The sequence below is a fragment of the Athene noctua genome, chromosome 12 (genome assembly GCF_965140245.1).
Source record: "Athene noctua chromosome 12, bAthNoc1.hap1.1, whole genome shotgun sequence".
NCBI classification, from domain to species: Eukaryota; Metazoa; Chordata; class Aves; order Strigiformes; family Strigidae; genus Athene; species Athene noctua.
This window is the reverse complement of record NC_134048.1, coordinates 14,327,514-14,344,665: the sequence shown is the minus strand read 5'-3', so window position 1 is coordinate 14,344,665 and position 17,152 is coordinate 14,327,514. Positions and strand designations below refer to the sequence as shown.

The window sequence follows — 17,152 nt, the reverse complement described above, 5'->3', positions numbered from 1 at the left end:
CAGCCCCGGACCCCAAACCTATCCTGCATCCACCCTGAGCGGTCTGACCCCCTTTGCACCCTCCCCCGTGGGGACGGTTGTGACCCTAACCCTGCTCATGCCATGTCCCCCCTTTGAGGGGCTGTCCCCTGGGCTACAGCGGCAGCACTTGACGCTGGCACCTCTGCACAATTCCCCCCACACCCCCCCTGATGCACAGCCCCCGGAGGGGAGCAGGACTCTGCCCCAGCCCCAGAGCACACCCGTGACAGCCTGGGAGGGGCTGTGCCGAGGGCAGACAGGGGAGCGGGGGGGACATGCCCCTGAAGGGGACCACAGCAGACATGAGCACCCCAACAACACAAAGCCTTGTACCAGTCATGCCCCCGCACTGACCCGAACCACCCAGCAGAAGCCACCAAGGGCCACCCTCAGTCCCCCGGGCTCAGCATCAGCCCTGCAGGACAGGAGCACCAGCGGAGCCTGTGGCAGCCCAGGAAGAGGGGTCCCTGATCCTCTCCTCCTTACAGCCACCCCTGTATAGCCGAGAGCAGGCCCCCTTCACACGACAGCAATACAAGGCACAGCGAATCTCACGTTTAACAAAAGGTTAAAAATTTAAATACTCTCCAACTTTAGTGCAAGGCAAGCAAATGATACCACAGGTCCAAGTAGGTGCTCAGCCCCCCCGGGGGGCCTGGCTCAGAAAGAGCACGAGGCAGCAGCACGCACACGCGCGCGTGCGTACATACACACAGAGACAAATTATTGCATGGGACACGGTTGGGATGAGTGTGCACGAGAGGGGACAGGAGAAGCAGAACAGAGAGGTGGGCTGAACCCCACGCTGCTCCCCAGGGACACGCAGGGTTCCAGCCCCTCCACTCCTTCCCTTGGGCACCGGAGCTGCGCTGGCTCCCCAGGACGTCTGGGGACACACACCATGGTGGTGCGGGGGGCAGGCTGGTCCCAGCCCCACTCCCTCTTGGGTCACAGCTCACAGCATGACCTTGGGAAGGGACATTCCCTTTACCAGGGCATTGCTCCCCAAGAGCAGGGTCCTTTATGTGTCTGCTCCTCCAACACTGAGCTGGGCCTGGGGACTGCGGCACCCCTAGCATGCACAGATGGCTGGTCCAGAGCTGGTGGAACCACGCTGGGGCCATCCTGCACCACGCCGGGGATCAAAGCGACCCTTTGGACAGCAGCAGGTACCTTCTGAGCAGGTGCCATGGGAGCAGCCGTGTCCTGCTGTGCCACAGGCAGCCCGCCGGCGGTCTGGAGAAGGGGCTGGGATCAGCTCCCCGGCGCTGGCAGCATGTGCGAGACGAGGCAGGAGGAAGCAGGCTCCGGCAGACAGGGAAGCAAGGATGAGGCAGTGACGCTCTGCTGCCAGGATGCAATGGTAGACGCTTTGGCACACCGGTTTCCTGTGCCTCAGGGCTGAGCAATGGACTCCGCTGGAGCCAGGGACGCCTCAGCATGGCCAGAAAGGTCCAGGAAAGAGGCTTTAGACACCTCAAGGCACAGAAGGCCTCTGCTCAGGACTCCCTGGTACAAAGCTGGGACCGTCACTCCCCCCATAGGAGGACATTTGTGCCTGTGACAGGGTGGGGGCAGTGCAGGCCCCCACCTATAGATTAAAAACCAACATGTGATATGTACAGACCAACATATATAAATATACATCAAACCTGCAGCGCCGCTTTGGCACCGTGGAATGTGTCAGCAGAGCTGCTGCAGCCTGGCCTTGGCCCACACCAGTGCAGTCCCTCCCTCCCACCCTGGGCCTGGGAGGGCAGTGGCAGCCAGCGGGCAGCAGCAGTACAATCCCAAGTGGCAGATTCACAAGTGTCCAGGTCTGTCTTGGGGACAAGGGCTTGCCCATGGCACCTCAGCCCAAGCTGTGTGCTGCTGCTAGCCCTGGAGACATCCTCACCGTCTTCAAATAAAGACGCGTAAAACTGTAAACCAATCCAACTTGCGGGGCCGCTGCTACCTTGTCCTTCAGGCTGAGCTGTTGTTCTGCTGGGCACCCAGAGAGGCAAGGGGGTCCCAGGGGCTGGAGAACAAGCTGTGCTCTACAGCCGGGTGGGCTCTTCCTCACTGTCGCTGCAGTTTCCACAACAGTCCTGAAGTCAGAAGGGCAAGGAGAGGGAGGAGGGAGAGAGAGGAGCACAGCAAGCAGAGGATGAGCACGGTCACACAACCCAGCCTACAGCTGCCCTCTGGCAGGGAAGGGCCAGGCCGACCCCCAAGCCTGCGTGTGGGAGAGCTACATGGAGGCAATGGACTGGAGGGGACCCCCAGTCTGCAGAGAAACAGTCAAGCTGCATCTAGGGGTTCAGCTCCTGGCAGACAGGCTGGTGAGCACACAGCTGACTAGCTCAGAAGCTGGGAGGAAGACGGGCTCTGTGGACTACAGCCACCCAGGGAGACAGCTCAGTGCCAGCACAGACAATCTGCCCTGCTCAGGGCTCAGCCAGCCACAGAAGCAGCTGAAGCCCTTTTTGCTGGAACGCGAGTCTGAGCATGGGGCAATGCCAAACCCTTCATGGTTTCTCAACCCTTACATGTGTCCCGGACATCCAGAGAAAGGAGTGAAGGAAACTTCCCACAGCCGCCTGGGAGCGGAGCTCCCAGCAGTGGCAGTGCAGGGGCAGCTTTGGCTCAAGCTGAGGGTGAGGCCTCTCCCACAAAGGCAGCGAGAGCAGGGAAGCAGGATTAGTGGCTCAGGGGGCAGTTAGAACAACAAGCAGCTTGTGCTCTGCTGGGGGAAAGGTTTAGGCACTGAAGGACAACACTCCTCTTTCCCAGATCTTGCCATGTCCGTGGGCCACCGGGTATTTCCCTGAGCAGAGCAGCCAGGAGAGACTGCTCACCTCTGGAAAGAGAAAACACGTGGCAAATCACAGCTCAACCCCTGCTACAGGCAGCCGCCCATCCTCTGGCAGGTCCTGCCTGCCTCGGGAAGGGCCGGGTATCCCAGCCCAGAGCTGGCTCTGGCTATGGCAGCCCACTGAACAGTGAAGCACAACTGGGAGCTCTTCGGGGAAGCAAGAGTCAGCACCGGGTGGCTGAGAGTGGGTCCTGAGCCAACCACGTTTGAGTCCCACAGCTGCAAGCAGCTGTTGAGATACAACAGCCCAGACTTTGCCAGCCCTGGAAAGAAGGCAAAGACTGTTCTGGGCAGAGGAGACAGGCAGGCAAGCAAACCCATAGCAGCTGCAAGACGTTTCCGTTTTCCTCATCCCTCGAAAGCACTGCTCTCTGTCTGCTCAAGGTCTGGCAGAAATGCTCTGGGGAGCACAAGAGCCTATTCCAAGAGCAAGGTCTCCTTCAGGGATGGTATTATTCATGTAGGAAAGGAGTAGACTTGCTATTTTAGCACCTTCAGCGACATCCCTCTCCCTGTGTGACTGCAGCATGTTTAGCGAGGACATTCCATCCCAGCCCCCTTGACTTCTCCAGCACAGGGAGTGCCAGCCAGGCGAGGGCTGGCTCCCTGCAGCCTTGCATGGCTACCCCTGAGAGCCCTGGGGTCTGGCCACCCAGCATAGGGGAAGAGTTTGCCTGCTTCCCCCTCATGCCCACCTCCCTGACAGGTCTGCCTGGCACAGACAGGAGCAGGCTCAGTGCTGCTAGAGACTTGCTGGGGAGGAAACGCTGGGCAAACACTCTTACCTGTCTGCTGAATAAGCGTTGTAGTAACCCTTTTTTGGGCTGTGGAGAAGGCTGCCCTTTCCAGTCTAGGTCTGGGGGCACCGTGCCGTCTGTGCTAAAGACATTCAGCTCCTTAAAACACTCAGTCTCAATCATCTGGAAGAGGACAAAGATGGCTGCAGCAACTGCCACACAAAGCCCATCACCGAGGGCCCAGCAGAGAACAAGAGCAGCAGGGACAGCACGAACCCTGTGGGACACTGCACATGGCCGTGGTGGGCACAAGTGGGAGCAGAGACCTGTCCTGCAAACCTACCTCATTCTGCCAAGGAATGGGCACGCTTCCCGTAGCAAACTTCTGGTAGAAGTCATTGTCTGTGGGCTCCAGCTCCACCCCTTTCACGGTGGAGAACTGCTCAATGTCCAGAACATCCTTACAGTAGATGGCCTGGGGCTAAACAGCACAAAGATTACTCTAATGCCAGGCTCCATGATGCCACCGCCTCAAACAACCATGGCTCGTGGCCAAGCCCAGGCCACCTCTCCCTACAGCCCAGAGCTTGCTTGACCCCAGTTCTGCCAGGCTGCAGAAATAAGAGGGAAGGGGACTGGCCCCATCTCCTCAGGTGACCCAGTCTTGCTTCCCTTGAAAGCACCACTGACTGAAGGAGTCAGGATGCAGACAGGCACTTACATCTGGCTTGAAGGGAGGGTCCAGCATGCCTGCTTCCAGCCTCCTGAAGTTGAGGTGCTTGAAGAGAGGGTGCTCCTTCACTTCCTTTGCCCCAGCTCCTCGGCACCCCAGGCGCTCCAGAGGGTCTTTGCACAGGAGCTGTGACACAAAGGAAATAAGTGCCCTGGGTGGAAGGTGCTTTGGGCAGGAGCAGCCCCGAGGCCGGCTGGGCTCCTGCAGTATGTTGCTAGGTACTGCAGGGGCCTGCGAGGCAGCTGGGAGAGTGAGGAATTGAGGCATTCTGGACCCTCCTGCACTGCCTTATCAGAGACAAGGGAACCTGGCTGCCACCAGCACCCCTACAGCCTCGATGTTCTCCTGCTGCCTGCAAAGAGGCAGTGGGAGCAAAGGGACAGGGATGCACACTCGTACCATGGTGCAGAGGGAGCGGGCACAGGGTGAGAACTTTTCTGAGTACTCCTCCTGCACTTCCTTCACCAACCGCTCCACCTCCTCCCGCTTGATCTTCTTCTTGCGCTGCTGGAAGGGGGACTGTCCCTCGATCATCTCGTACACCAGGCAGCCCAGAGCCCACCAGTCTGGGCTGAATGTGTAACGTTCATTCTTCACCACCTCGGGAGCTACACAGGAGCAGGGGTGAGGGATGTATGAGGGCAGGGAGAGCATGTGTGCAGTCAGAAACCACTTTTTGATGAAACCAGGGCCACTTACCCATGTAGCCAACTGTCCCCACCCGGCCCTTGATTGTTTGGCCCTCTGGTACGTGCACAGCTAGCCCCAGGTCTGAGATACGGATGTGACCTGCACAGAGGAGAGGCTAAGTTAGCAGGACAAGATCAAGGGACAATGTTTGAAGCTGCCAAGAACACAGAGCAACCCTGGTTCAAGCAGAGGAAGAGAGAAAGACTCAGGCCCAGGGCTCCTCTTAATGCTGCACTCACCATGGTCATCCAGCAAAATGTTCTCTGGCTTCAGGTCCCTGGGAAGGAAGAGACTGGATTAGCAATAAGTCTATTGTCAAACCAAGCAACAGCAAAGAAGTCAATTGACACAAGCAACAGCAACATCTCAAGAAATCACAGAGAAGCAGCAGAGGGATGCAATGTCCGTCTCAGGCACACAGATGATCTTCCCCTCACCCTCTGCCCTGGCTGGCCCTGCAAACTCTCCCCTCCCAGGCAGAAAGGCAGGACATGACAACCTTCCACCCTCTGCAAGGAAGCAGTGAGCCTGTGGCTGATTCCCTCTTTGCAGGTGCAGAACTCACTATGGGGCAGGCCACGAAAGAGAAGGAGCAGAGGCTTTTCCTGCTTACCCTGCCCCAGGGCAATGCATGGGGTCAGACTAGAAGGGACCTCCCAGTCCCTGTGTTTAGGCATGCTATCCCCAACACTGCACCACTCAAGTACAGTCATACAATCAGCTTGTTCTCCCTCCTGCCCAGCTCTCTACAGGGCAGTGTACCCTCCTTTGTTCTAGTGTCAATACTGCCTGGGGAGTTAAGCACCCAAGTGCCTGCCCCAAGACATTCACAGCATGATCACATCCTGTTCTTGGCCATCATTTACCAGCTCCAGGAAGCCAAGGTCTCCCATCTCTCCCACGAGATCAGTTTTCTGTTCCTGATCCCCTCACCCAGCTCCATGCTGCTTTCAAGCCTGAGCTTTTTCTTGAGTGAACAGACCCAGCTGGGCTAGTAAAAGCAGCAGGAACCCTCTTGCTTCTGCAGCCCATACGAGGTGTCCCAGCAAGGGCTAGCAGCGCGCACCTGTACACTATCCTCTCCTGGTGCAAGTCCTCGAGGCCACAGCAGATCTCAGCAGCATAGAAAGCTGCCCGGGGCTCCTCGAAGCCAGCCTCTCCCATGTGGTAGATATGGAACTTGAGGTCCCCTCCATTCATGAGGGTCAGCACTAGGCAGAGAGCATCTTTAGTTTCATATGCATAGGCTAAGCTCACCTGCAATTCAGGGCAGAAAGGCTGTTAGGAGACACAGCTGGCAGAGGGAGGTGTGCACACTCTGACGGGCACTTTGTCACCCAAGCAGCAGCTCATGGGGAGCAGGACTGGACCTCTGCCAGCAGAGGAGGCAGAGGGGGGAACCGTACAAACCCAGGGAGGACATAGGAGTGCCCAGCAGCCCCTGCACACCCCTCAGCCTTCCTCAGACAGGGGGGACACTGTTTCCCTAAGCCAGAACTGCTCCCCTCCAGGACAGGGAACACCCAACACCAACCTTGGGGCAGCATCTGATGAATCCTCCATAAGGGGAGGTTTCAGGATGTCCACACCTTAGTGCAGCTACAGAGAGAGCTCCTCACCACACAGCTCAGGGCTAGGCATCTGCCCACTTGGCTGTCTGGAGAGACAGTTCTCACTGCTTTCTTGTGCCCCAGAGGTTAAGGTGCCTGTGAGACCAGGTGAGTGTTTGGGCCTGACTCTGGGGGCATTCTCAGCATCTTGTGGAGGCAGTAGGAGGTCTTGCCAGACCCCAACTTTGTGAGAGATCTGCAGCCACCAGGACCCTACCCCATGGGCAGGGCCTGCTCCTGCCTCTCCATGCCAGGTGAGGAGCACAGAGGTGCTGGGCCAGCTGGCTGGAGGAAGAATCGACCACTGCAAAGTGAGAGCAATTCCTATGTACTTACTACAAACCTACTGTTCACTTTTTCCAGGATCTGTTTCTCATTCAGAGCCATGGCCTCTCCCTTCCGCTTTTTGATCCGTTTCTTCTCCAGCTTCTTGCAGGCATACATCTTCCCCGTGGCACGCACTTGGCAGGCACAAACCTGGAGAGGGGACAAGTCTCAGCACTCTCAGCACTATCGTTTCCAGGGTCAGGGTGGGGGTAGTGTGTGTGTCTAGGTTCTGCCCTCGGGAAGAGTCACGGGAAGGCAAAGATGTCCCTGTCCCCACCTCACTCTGAGGTTAGCGAGAAGCCCATTGTCAAGGACAGAGGGAGCAATGACATCTCCAGATGTCATGGAATAGCAGCAGAGACCTGCAGCAATGCCCCTGCCACCTGGAGCAACACCATGACTGGTGCCTGGGAAGACAGAAGGCCACTGCAGAAGTTTTCAGGAGTGCAGATTCCCCTGCCAAGACACAGGGAACAGACCTGACTGTGCCCATGTGGCAGTATGCAGCACAGGGCACACGCTACCTACCCTGCGTAACACCTCCCACACCTCAGTGCCCGGCCAGAGGGGATCTCCTGCCCCTCGAAGGGGAACTGCCAGATCTCACGGTGCCCAGAGCACAGCAATGCCCAGCGCAGAGCCCCCACAGCCCACCCAGCCAGCAGCACCTGCCTCCAGGTACTGGAGCAGCTTGTGGCACCCTGATGGCCAACCCAGGTTTGCATCTAACAGCAGGCAACGGTGGCTGCCGAGTACCCCAAATACAGAGGAAATGGTGGTCACTCACCTCCCCAAAACCACCCTTGCCCAGCACACGGTACTGGCGGAAAGTGTTTTTGGTCACTGGCTGCCTGTGAGGGAAAGGAAACTGGAGTGAGATGGGAGCAGGGAAGAGAGCAGGGGCTGAAGCCCAAACCACCCTCATGGCCCGGCCTGTGAGACTGTGGCTCACCCCAAAACCCCTGCTCAAGCAGACCTTGCTTCCCTGCGAGGCAAGCAAGGCTGGGGCTGCTGATGGTGACAATAAGGGGCCCTGAAGGAAAGCAAGAGCAGAGAAAGGCCAGGCCCTTGGCTCCTGCCAGGGCCCAGCATGAGAAGGAGCCCAAGGGATCCCTCAGGCAGCCTTTGTAAGGAGGGTGCAGGTCTCCCAGCGATGCCAGGGAGCATTACCGTTCCAGCCATTTCCACTGCAAGAAGCGGTTGAAGTACAAGCTGTCGAGGTAGTCAGCAAAGGGAGCCACACTCAGGTAGTCGTGGATAAGCCTAGGAGAGAGCAGAGCCAGCAAGGTTCCTGAGAGCTGATCACAGCCACAGAAGAAAGCCAGGGTCCAAGGAAAAAGGAGGTGAGCAGCCCTGAGAGCCTGCTTGCTTTGCCATCCCCTTATCCAGCCTGGTGCTAAATCACCCACATAGCCCTGGCCCAGAAAGACCCCCTCCATGCTAAGCCTGATGCAAAAGGAAGGTGCGTTGGAGGTACCACTGTGACAAACACAGCACCCTGGGACAGGGCTGGCACTGCTAATTGTGGCCTCTCAGCACCAGCCTGGGCTGTGGGACAAGAGGGGATGATGGGACTCTTTGCAATTTCCCCTCTGCTCACAGGGCAAATGCATGCACAAGGCTGTAATCAGCTGCCGAAAGCTGCTAGGAATGCTCAGCACCAGGCGCTGAGTTGTTCAGTTTCATATGAATATCCAGCACAAAAGGCCACAGGGGATCCTGCTCGAGAGAGCTAACTGCCTTGGAGACCAGTGCCAGGGCTGCCCAGCAGAGTAAAGAGCCTTAGACATAGTGTCTAGACTGGAGACATGCATCAAGGAGAAGCGGATGGGCTCTTCCCCTTTCAGAGCTTGCCAAGAGCAGGCAGGGCCCAGCCCGGAGGCTCTGCATTCAGACAGCGACACTAGTTACCACACACAGAGCCAACGCTCCCCAGAAGACTGCAGCAAGCCCACTGCCACAGCCCTGCACTCGATTAGGCAACGTGCTCCAGCTACTGTTCAGGGAGGGGTGGAGGCCGTAGGCCTGGTTTGCCTAACAGCTTCCGCTTTGCACCCGGAGCCGGGACCTCAGCCACTGCTCTACGATGGGAACCTTAGTGACCTTAGATCCCTGTGGCAACAGCCAGCGTAACCTAACCACAGTGGCCACATCGGCGGCCAGCGGGAGAGGACTGCTGGCACCAGGACTGCAGCTGCCAGCTCCGTACTACAGCTGCCTACAAGATCCAGGCACAAGACTAGGAACAGCGTGGCCAGATGCTTCTTGAAATGGGCTCTTCCCAAACACAACTCAGACCCATGGCAGACTGAGTGACAGAGGTTTCTGCAGCAACTTGTGGCTTCCAGATCCCATGGGAGCTCTTTGCATTTTCTTTCCTGTAGCTGTGCTGCAAACCACTACCCCAAAACTCCCCAGGCTCCAGTCTTAGCACCAGACTTCGCTCTCCCAGAGGAAGGGACCACGCGGGACAAGGTGAGTTAGCTGCAGCATCTACCCCGTGCTGTCGTGTGATCTGAAAGCAGGTCCCAGCCCTCTAACTTACTTAGTGGATTCCTTGAAGAGCTCCTTGGAAGGTTCCTGCTCCAGCCTCTCACAACAGGCATCCACCAGCTGTGAGGGGACTTCAGGCACATGGTCCTCACTCTGGGGACAAAGGGATGGAATCAGACATAGGGAGCAGAGCACAAGGATCCTCCCAGGAAGAAGCCCAGAGGAACATACACACAGGTGCCCATCTGCTTTAGGGCCAGCGGGAAAAGCAGTAATGGCCACTTGTAAGGTAGTGGGGGGTCTCTATACTCTGCCCTCACCGTCCTGCCCAGCACATTCACTGTGGCAGGACACAGGTAATGACAGCTGTGAGCTTTCCAACTGCTCTACCGTTGCAGGCAGCAAACACAACCTTCTTACTCACATTTGGCTTCAAGTACTTTTCAATCAGGTGCTGCCCACATTCCTTCCGCTTCTCATCTGGAGCCACTTCGTACCCTGCCTGCACAGAGCAAACAGCGTGAGGAGGAGGTCCGGCCAGGAACTGAGCCTTGCTACCGTGAAATGCTGCAGAGCAGCAACACCCTCTGCCCAAGGTTTCCCATGTTTTCCTGGAAAACCAGATCTCCAGCAAACAGCTCCCTAAGCAAAGGCCATATCTTGGAGAAACTGCAACTCACAGGTTTTTCCTTCAGGAAAACCCTATGTGACCAGAAGTACCTGGCAACTGCTAGAGCACTCAGGGCCAACCAATCCATGCCCAGGGCACCAAGAACATCCCTGCCTCCCCCAGCAAAGCACAACGGGCTTTCCTCTTACCACGGCATCCAGGAACTTGACGCAGCGTGACAGCTCAGGTCGTGTCTCGCAGAACTGCCGAAAGAGCATGTGTCCGATGGGCTGCTTCTCACACAGGCTGTGGTAGTCCCGCTCTGCAAATGTGGAGAAGATCACTCACTGCCAACCCCCAAAGGAGCAGGTACAGCCCACTGCCCCAGCCACAGGCAGCAGTGACTTGTCAGCTGGCTGCTCACAGGTCCCACCAGCCTGAGACTCCCAGGAGTGAAGTGCACCCAGTGGGGACAAGAGGCATGACTGAGCTTTTACGTTCCCTATGGAAGATCTTCTTCCCTGAAATAAGTTTGACTTGCTGTTCTGTACAGCCCGCCTCTCTTGTTTCTAGCAAGGGACCTTTGTGACTCCTGCTTGCCTGGAGGCTCTCTTCTCAATCCCACAGAGATTGACTGACTACTCCAGACATACAACTTTCCCTGGAACATGAGGAACATGCTGAGTTTATTTCAAGGCAGATCTTCCAGGCCAAGAGTTGCTCTGATGACTCTTACAAACAACTCATATTCCCAAAGGCCCTGCTGGAGGCAGCAGCCTCAAAATGGGAGGCACCATTTCCACGGATGTTCCGTTAGTTCTGCACACAGCAATTAGACCCCCTAATCCATGGGGCAGCCACTTGTTTGTACATCAACTACTGCCCTCCAGAGCTTAGCTTCCCTGTTGATTCTTTTTTACCCTCTCTGAAGTCTGGCAGCCCAAGCACAAACCCTACTGATTATCCAGAGCACTTCCAGTTCTCTGCTTTTTTCCCCTCCCCTTCCACTCATAAGACACTGTCTGATTGTGGACCAGAACAGATTTCTGTTACAGCCATTGCCACTGGAGGCTGTGGGCTGCCTGGGGTGCAGATGTGCAGCCATCCACAGGCTCGCAGGGGATCTCCCCGCACTCCCTGGCGCTGGGTACTGCCGGCCTTCCCCTCCCTGCACAGCAGTTTCTCCCGAGGAAGCTGCGGCTTCCTGAGGGTGCAGGAGAGCTCAGAGACAGCCGGGCTGCGGTGGGGGAGGAGGCCGCCTCGCCAGCTCTGCTGCACCGGCCGGTTTTCTTGTGTCTGCAGGGGAAGGAGTTGTCTTCAGCTGGGGAGGACAAGAGTTTGCTGTTGGCGAGATCAGAAGCTTTTGGCTATCCTGGCTGCTGCCCAGGCTCATGCAAGGTTGCTCTCTGTGGTCAAGGAACACAAAGCTTAATTCTGCAGTGGGCAACCAGCCCACCATGCCCACGGTCCTGCCAAGCCTCTGGAATAGGAAAGACATGCCTTTCTAAGCAGGCTGCAAGGGGAAAACAAAACCATTCCAGCCAAAGAGTGACCAAAACACAAGGAATGGGGTAATCTTTCCCATGGGGAAACCAAGCGAGGTGGCTGCCACCTGGGCCAGAAGCACTTTTCATATGCCTCCCCAAGGGCAAGTGGGGACACGGGTGGTGACAGTCAGCAGCTGGAAGGGACTTGCCTCCCAAAGCATCACAAGGTCACTGCCCCGGCCCGTGAATGGCAGAGACAGGCAGACCACCAGCACCCAGCACCAGCAAACAGGCAGCGCAACAAAGGTGAAGTTCAGTGCTGGAAAACATGTCATGACACTCACAGGAAGGGTGGCTGCAGGCAGAGGATGGGCATCAGCTGAGGGAAATATCTGCTGAGGGCACACAAGTCAGAGAAGCAGATGGGGTTGGGATGGCCAAGATGGAAGCTGCAAAGACAGCCTGTGACAGAGCTGTGTTTGGTACCCAGAACTTGCTCCAGAGAGGCAGCCTGCAGCAAAACCAAGGGTAGACTTCCCATCTGACTACACTTGGCAGTGAAGCTGGCCCCACGAGGTGGTGCATGGCAGCAGAACCAGGCTGTTGTGAGTTTGGAGGTTAAGGTGTGGATGACAGAGGTTCAGTTAATCCAAGTGTTACAGTCCCATGTGCCCTTAAAGGGAGTCACTCCTCTCTTTGGGGCTGTTAGGACCTAGAAAATCTGGGCAGGGTAGAACTGGGGACTGGAGCTGCAGAAACCTCCCAAATCCACTCAGTGCAGTGACACCTGCTCTGAAACAAGGCCAGTGCTGTGCCGTTCTCCAGCTGGCAGCTGAATCCGGAGTGACAACTTAAACAAGCTCTCCCCTTCCCAGGAAGCAGAACATTCCCACCCTTCATGCCCCAAAACAATTTCACATGATCTCAGGACCAAGCCTGCTGCACAAACAACATTAATGCCACGAAGAGTACAAAGTGCAGTATTAAAATGACAGGCCAAGCCCTGCCCAACTGTACAATTCTTATCCATACCACACAGCAAGAACCCAGTTTTGCTTGAGAAAAGCTGCTGCATTAGTGTTAGAAGCCAACGTCTGCAGAGTAGGACTGAATCCCAGACAGGGAGTCTAGAGGATGTTAGCAGGACCTTTGTTATTTATGTAAAGGCACCCTAGAGTGATGCTCCGAAACTGCAACACCAAGCAGATCTGTTTGCACAGAGAAGGTGGCATATCTCTAGTGAAGCTCATCACAGTCTAGAAGGTGTGTGGGTACATCAACAGGCCTCATCTGGTGAGCATCATGAAGCTGTGATGCATCATGAAGCATCATGAAAAACCCATTGTTTTTCCACCCTGCAGCCCGAGCTCTGAGTGATCCTGGACAGGCTTTGGCTGACACGTGTCCCATTATACATCCCTGACCCTCGCACAACTCAATTTTGGGTGCACAACACCCCCACATGCTGCCACCAGCCCCGCTCCGCAGCAGAGCCCGGGTGCTGTTCAGCTCCCGCCAGCCATCGCGTCTCACCGAGGGTTTGTCGAAGATCCTCGCAGAGGCTGATGTGGGGGAACTGCAGCATCTGGCGCCATTTCTTACTCTTGCCTTTCCGGTTTCCGCCACCACCTGCAGAACACACAAAATGGAATGAACAAAGTCACCGTCAAGAACATGAAGACCCTTCACTTGGACTCACATTTAAGATGGGAGAATCAGGGCAGGAGTACCTACAGCCACAGGTTAATCTATGCCTGCACAAGAGTTCTGGGTGCCCAGGCCTGTTCTCGGAACCTCTGCATAACTCACCACCTCTCAAGGCCAAGTCTTGCCCAGCATGGAGCTCTTCCTGCTGTAGTAACCATGATGTTCATGCCACCTACTCATTCCAGACTGATTGCTTACTCCAGGGAGGGGCTCTCACAGGGAGGACATGAAGCTGGGAGACAGGAATTCCTGCTCTAATGCTGGCTCCACAGACAACTCACTGCATTGCCTGGGGCTCATCACTTCAGTTTCCCACCTGTGAAGTGGGGACACTCCCACCTTTCTCCAGAGATAAACCAGCCTCAGAAAAGCAAGATCCAAGAATCAGATATTATTCCAACTTCAGTTGCTGGAGTAAGTGCCCAGTGCTGTAGGACAGGGTGGGAAAGCTTCTAGATAGACCAAAAAATTTACATCATAGCAAGCACCAAGTACAGAAATACTTGTAGTATGCCTGATTGCTGGGATCAGCCAGCCTCCAGGGATTGCCTTCCCCCAGCTTGGTGCCAACAAACACACAATCTCCCACCTCCCTTTGGAAATACATTAAACCACCCTGCCAGAGCTGGGCCAAAGGCACAACTTTCTGAAATCAGGGGTGGTTGAACATCATTTATCAGCTCTTGAGAAACACTTTCATAACACTTTCCTCCACTGTGGATGCAATCCAGCCCCCAATCCTAGACACAGTCCCCAGGCACCGAGCTCCCCACGCCGCAGGAGGCCTTGGCTGGACAGGCAGGTGGGATACGGCCATCGCAGCTGGCCTTCTGCAGGCCAGCCCCAGGTCCGAGCCCCTGGCACGCTACATCTGCCCTGCACCAGCGGCTGGGCTGCACGATTGTACAAACTCAGGAAGGAAGTGACTCAAGGGTAAACAGGGGTGGAAGAAACCAGCAGCACAGACACCTTCTTGTCAGCCACTGCTTGTGGCAATGAAAAAGACAGGGGCAACTACGTGAGTGCACGGGAGGACAAGTCATCCTCACCGCAAGAGTGCTCAAGGAAAGGCACAGCAATGCCCCACAGCACTCAGAGGACAAGGACTGGCAGCTTGCATTTCCTCAAGTTGTTTGCTTTGAAAGGAGGCTCCAACACCCTTCATGCTGGGTTCTCCCCCGCCCTCCTGGAACTGCAGCAAACAGTCCAGCAAGGACTTATCTCCTGCACACCAACCACCCAGCACCCCCCCATTTTGGGGATGGGGCAAGAGGTGGGTCACCTCCACCCAGGGAGCTTCAGGCCTGGTGATAGCTCAAAGCTAGTCTGTTGTCCCTCTGCCAGAGGCCAGAAGGCAAAGACAACAGGGGAAGGATCCTTCACCTTACATGGGCCAAACCCTCCGAGAAGAGTTTGAAGGAAACACAGAGCACAGTCATCCTACGGCAGCGGATGAAGATGGCTTCCAGCAGCTCCCCCCAGCACACCCAGGGTGATCTCAGCCCTGCACTCCCACACCAGACCAGGAGGTTCCCAAAAAGGCCCAGCTGAAGCAAAGCAGACGGTGCTGCCAGACCTGGCTAGCAAAGCGGCTCTGTCCTGTCACACAGGCTGCCAGAGCTCACCCCAGTGGCCACTGTGGCCAACTAGCCACAGGTGGGAGAGCTGTGGACAGGCAACACGGCCGCCCATGGCTCTCACAGGCCAGGAACCGTCCAGCAGGAGTGTGCCGGTGGATCGTACCTGCTGGCAGCCACACTGCCCATTGTCTGCTGAAAGGCACCACAGCAACTGTCTGACGCCTCGCTCTGCATCAGCACCCAAGCTCCACTCTGTCAAAGGCAGAACAGGAGCCAGTCTCCTGGTCACTCACTCTGTGTGAAGCAAGGCCTTGTGTCTTCAAGTCCCAAATGTCACTGTTTGGTTTTGTCTGGATTTGATTTTGCACCAAACCTTGCCACTACGAACCACAATGTCATGGTCTACCACAGTCACTGTGCTTAAAGCACCTATACTAAGCCTGATTTTCAAGCAGCTCAGAAATGTTTCTGCCAATGTAAATTTAATTTTGTTGCTCTTTGCTCCCACAAATCTAATCTCCAAAGACCTCTAACTGGATTTCAGTGGGCCCCACAGGCTCCAGGATGACTTGGTCTGGCCAGCTGCACACCGTGGGCCAGAAGGGACTGTACTTCCCCACCACTTTACGTGATCTAATGAACTCCCCGACGGCTGGCTGAATCAAATCATCTCTGCAAAGGACCAGGCTCCTGTGTGACAGACTTCCCAGCTCTCTCCTTAAGCCATCCTGAGGCTTCTCAGCACAGCTCCCCTGTACCTTCAGGACAGCGCCGCTGCTGGCAGGCTGCATCCCACACCCAGGCCCTGCGGTTCCGCCGTGACCCCTGAAGCAGCAGTAGGTTTGTGGCCCCGCAGCACAGCTCCTGGCGCTGAGCGGACCAGAGGCCAGGGTTGGTGTGAAGGTGGTGGATGGGTGGGGCTCACCATCACAGTTTCGGGATCAACCCTTGTGTGGAAAGTCACAGTTTACCAGTCTGAAATCAGATTTTTCTCCCAGAGCTGCTTTTCCTCTCTGCCAGGAGGAGCAAGAGTAGCCTCTGGAAGGGGTAAGGCTGGAGGCTGCCAGCACCGGCGGGAGGCAGGCGGGCTGCAGGGCGGTTTCCATACAGAGAGGCAGCAAGCCCACCCCGGGAGGGCTCGACCTGCCCCCCCGGAGAAAGCACAGCACGGGGCGCTGAGCGAATGCCGGGTGCAGCCCCCTGCGGCGGGGCTGCAGTTCGAGCCGACTGCTTTGAGGCGGCCTGTGCCCAGCCTGCGCCGTTACCTCCCCGCTGCCAGCAGCGTTGCGGGCAGCCAAGGCCCCAGCCCCCGGGGTGGGGCGGCTCGGGGCCGAGGCCCGGGGCCAGACCCTGCCGGAGCCGGCAATCCGCCCAGCCGCAGCCCGGGGGAGCGGACACCGCTCTAGGAGGCGGCCTGGCGGGCGCACAGCTCGGGCCACCCGCCAGCCGGCACCTCCCGGGCGCTGGGCTCGCTCCGCGGCCGGGCTGCCCACCCCGCCGCCCCAGCTCCAGGTACCGGCGTCCGCCTGCCGCTGCCGCTCACCTTCGCGGGCCTTGAGGAGGACGGTGTTGGCGACGATGTTCTCCAGCTCCATGGGCCCGGGCGGCACCGCCGCCTCCCGCCCGGCTCGGCTGGGCTCCGCGCCGCTCCCCTCCGTCCGGCCCGCGACCCACCGCCGCCGCCTCCCCCAGCCGCCACCGCCGTCGTCACGCCCCGCCTACCCGCGCCCAGCCCACCAATGCCTGCCCACGCTCCTCCCGCGCCCGGCTTCTATTGGTCTAGAGCCCTCAGGAAGCCCCACCCCTCCGCCGCGCCGCTGCCCTACTGTTGGCCCCGCGGAGGGCGGAGGTGTGGGCGGGTGGGGCGGAGAGAGAGAGAAGCGCGCGTCATTCGGCGGCCATTGGCGAAGCCCTCCCGGGAAGAGGAGGCGGATGCTGATTGGAGGGGGAGGTGTCACTCAGGGGACGCAGTTGCAGCTCCGGGAACAGATTGGGTGAACGTCAACGGCGCCCACCACAGGAAGAGACCCTCCTTTTGCGGCATTTGATTGGGTGGAGAGCTGCCACTCCGCTGCAGAGCAGGGTAGTGATAGGGGCATTCCGTAGGGGTGGGGCCGAGCAGCAGTTTATAAGGGGGTGCTTGGGCGGGGGCTCTATTGCGAGTTTAGGCCCCTTCTGCCGGGGGTCTGGGAGCTGCCGGTGGCCTCGCTGAGGTGTCCGGTGAGAAGCAGTTATGTGTTTAGGGCAGCCCTCCCCGCTCTTTCCACAGCCTGGGCCTGTGTTTGCGGTGGCCTCAGTAA

At 57.4% G+C, this 17,152-nt stretch overlaps 1 protein-coding gene across 3 annotated transcripts; it reads right to left on the bottom strand.

Annotated features, from left to right (window-relative positions):
- Window positions 1-583: 583 nt before the first annotated feature.
- GRK6 (G protein-coupled receptor kinase 6) lies at window positions 584-16,535 on the bottom strand. Of its 3 annotated transcripts, XM_074915772.1 has the most exons (18): window positions 16,396-16,535; window positions 13,099-13,194; window positions 10,288-10,400; window positions 9,893-9,970; window positions 9,521-9,621; window positions 8,146-8,238; window positions 7,763-7,826; window positions 6,985-7,125; window positions 6,105-6,295; window positions 5,278-5,315; window positions 5,048-5,137; window positions 4,748-4,956; window positions 4,337-4,474; window positions 3,959-4,096; window positions 3,664-3,798; window positions 2,862-2,863; window positions 1,979-2,111; window positions 584-1,612 (listed from the first exon to the last, which is right to left on the bottom strand). In XM_074915772.1, the coding sequence occupies exons 1-18, from the start codon at window positions 16,445-16,447 to the stop codon at window positions 1,499-1,501; spliced, it is 1,926 nt and encodes a 641-aa protein (XP_074771873.1). In that variant the 5' UTR covers window positions 16,448-16,535; the 3' UTR covers window positions 584-1,498. The 3 variants fall into 3 exon arrangements, with proteins under 3 accessions (XP_074771873.1, XP_074771875.1, XP_074771876.1); XM_074915774.1 differs by lacking the exons at window positions 584-1,612; window positions 2,862-2,863 and having other exon boundaries at window positions 1,954-2,111; window positions 8,146-8,283; XM_074915775.1 differs by lacking the exons at window positions 584-1,612; window positions 2,862-2,863 and having other exon boundaries at window positions 1,954-2,111.
- Window positions 16,536-17,152: the final 617 nt, after the last annotated feature.

Coding starts and splice junctions, on each gene's coding strand:
- GRK6 (XM_074915772.1), bottom strand. CDS start 16,447: ATGGAGCTGGAGAACATCGTCGCCAACACCGTCCTCCTCAAGGCCCGC. Junction 9,622..9,892: donor AAAAGTACTTGAAGCCAAAT/GTGAGTAAGAAG, acceptor CTTTGTCCCCAG/AGTGAGGACCATGTGCCTGA. Junction 4,097..4,336: donor ACCCTCCCTTCAAGCCAGAT/GTAAGTGCCTGT, acceptor TGTGCTGTTTAG/CCCCAGGCCATCTACTGTAA.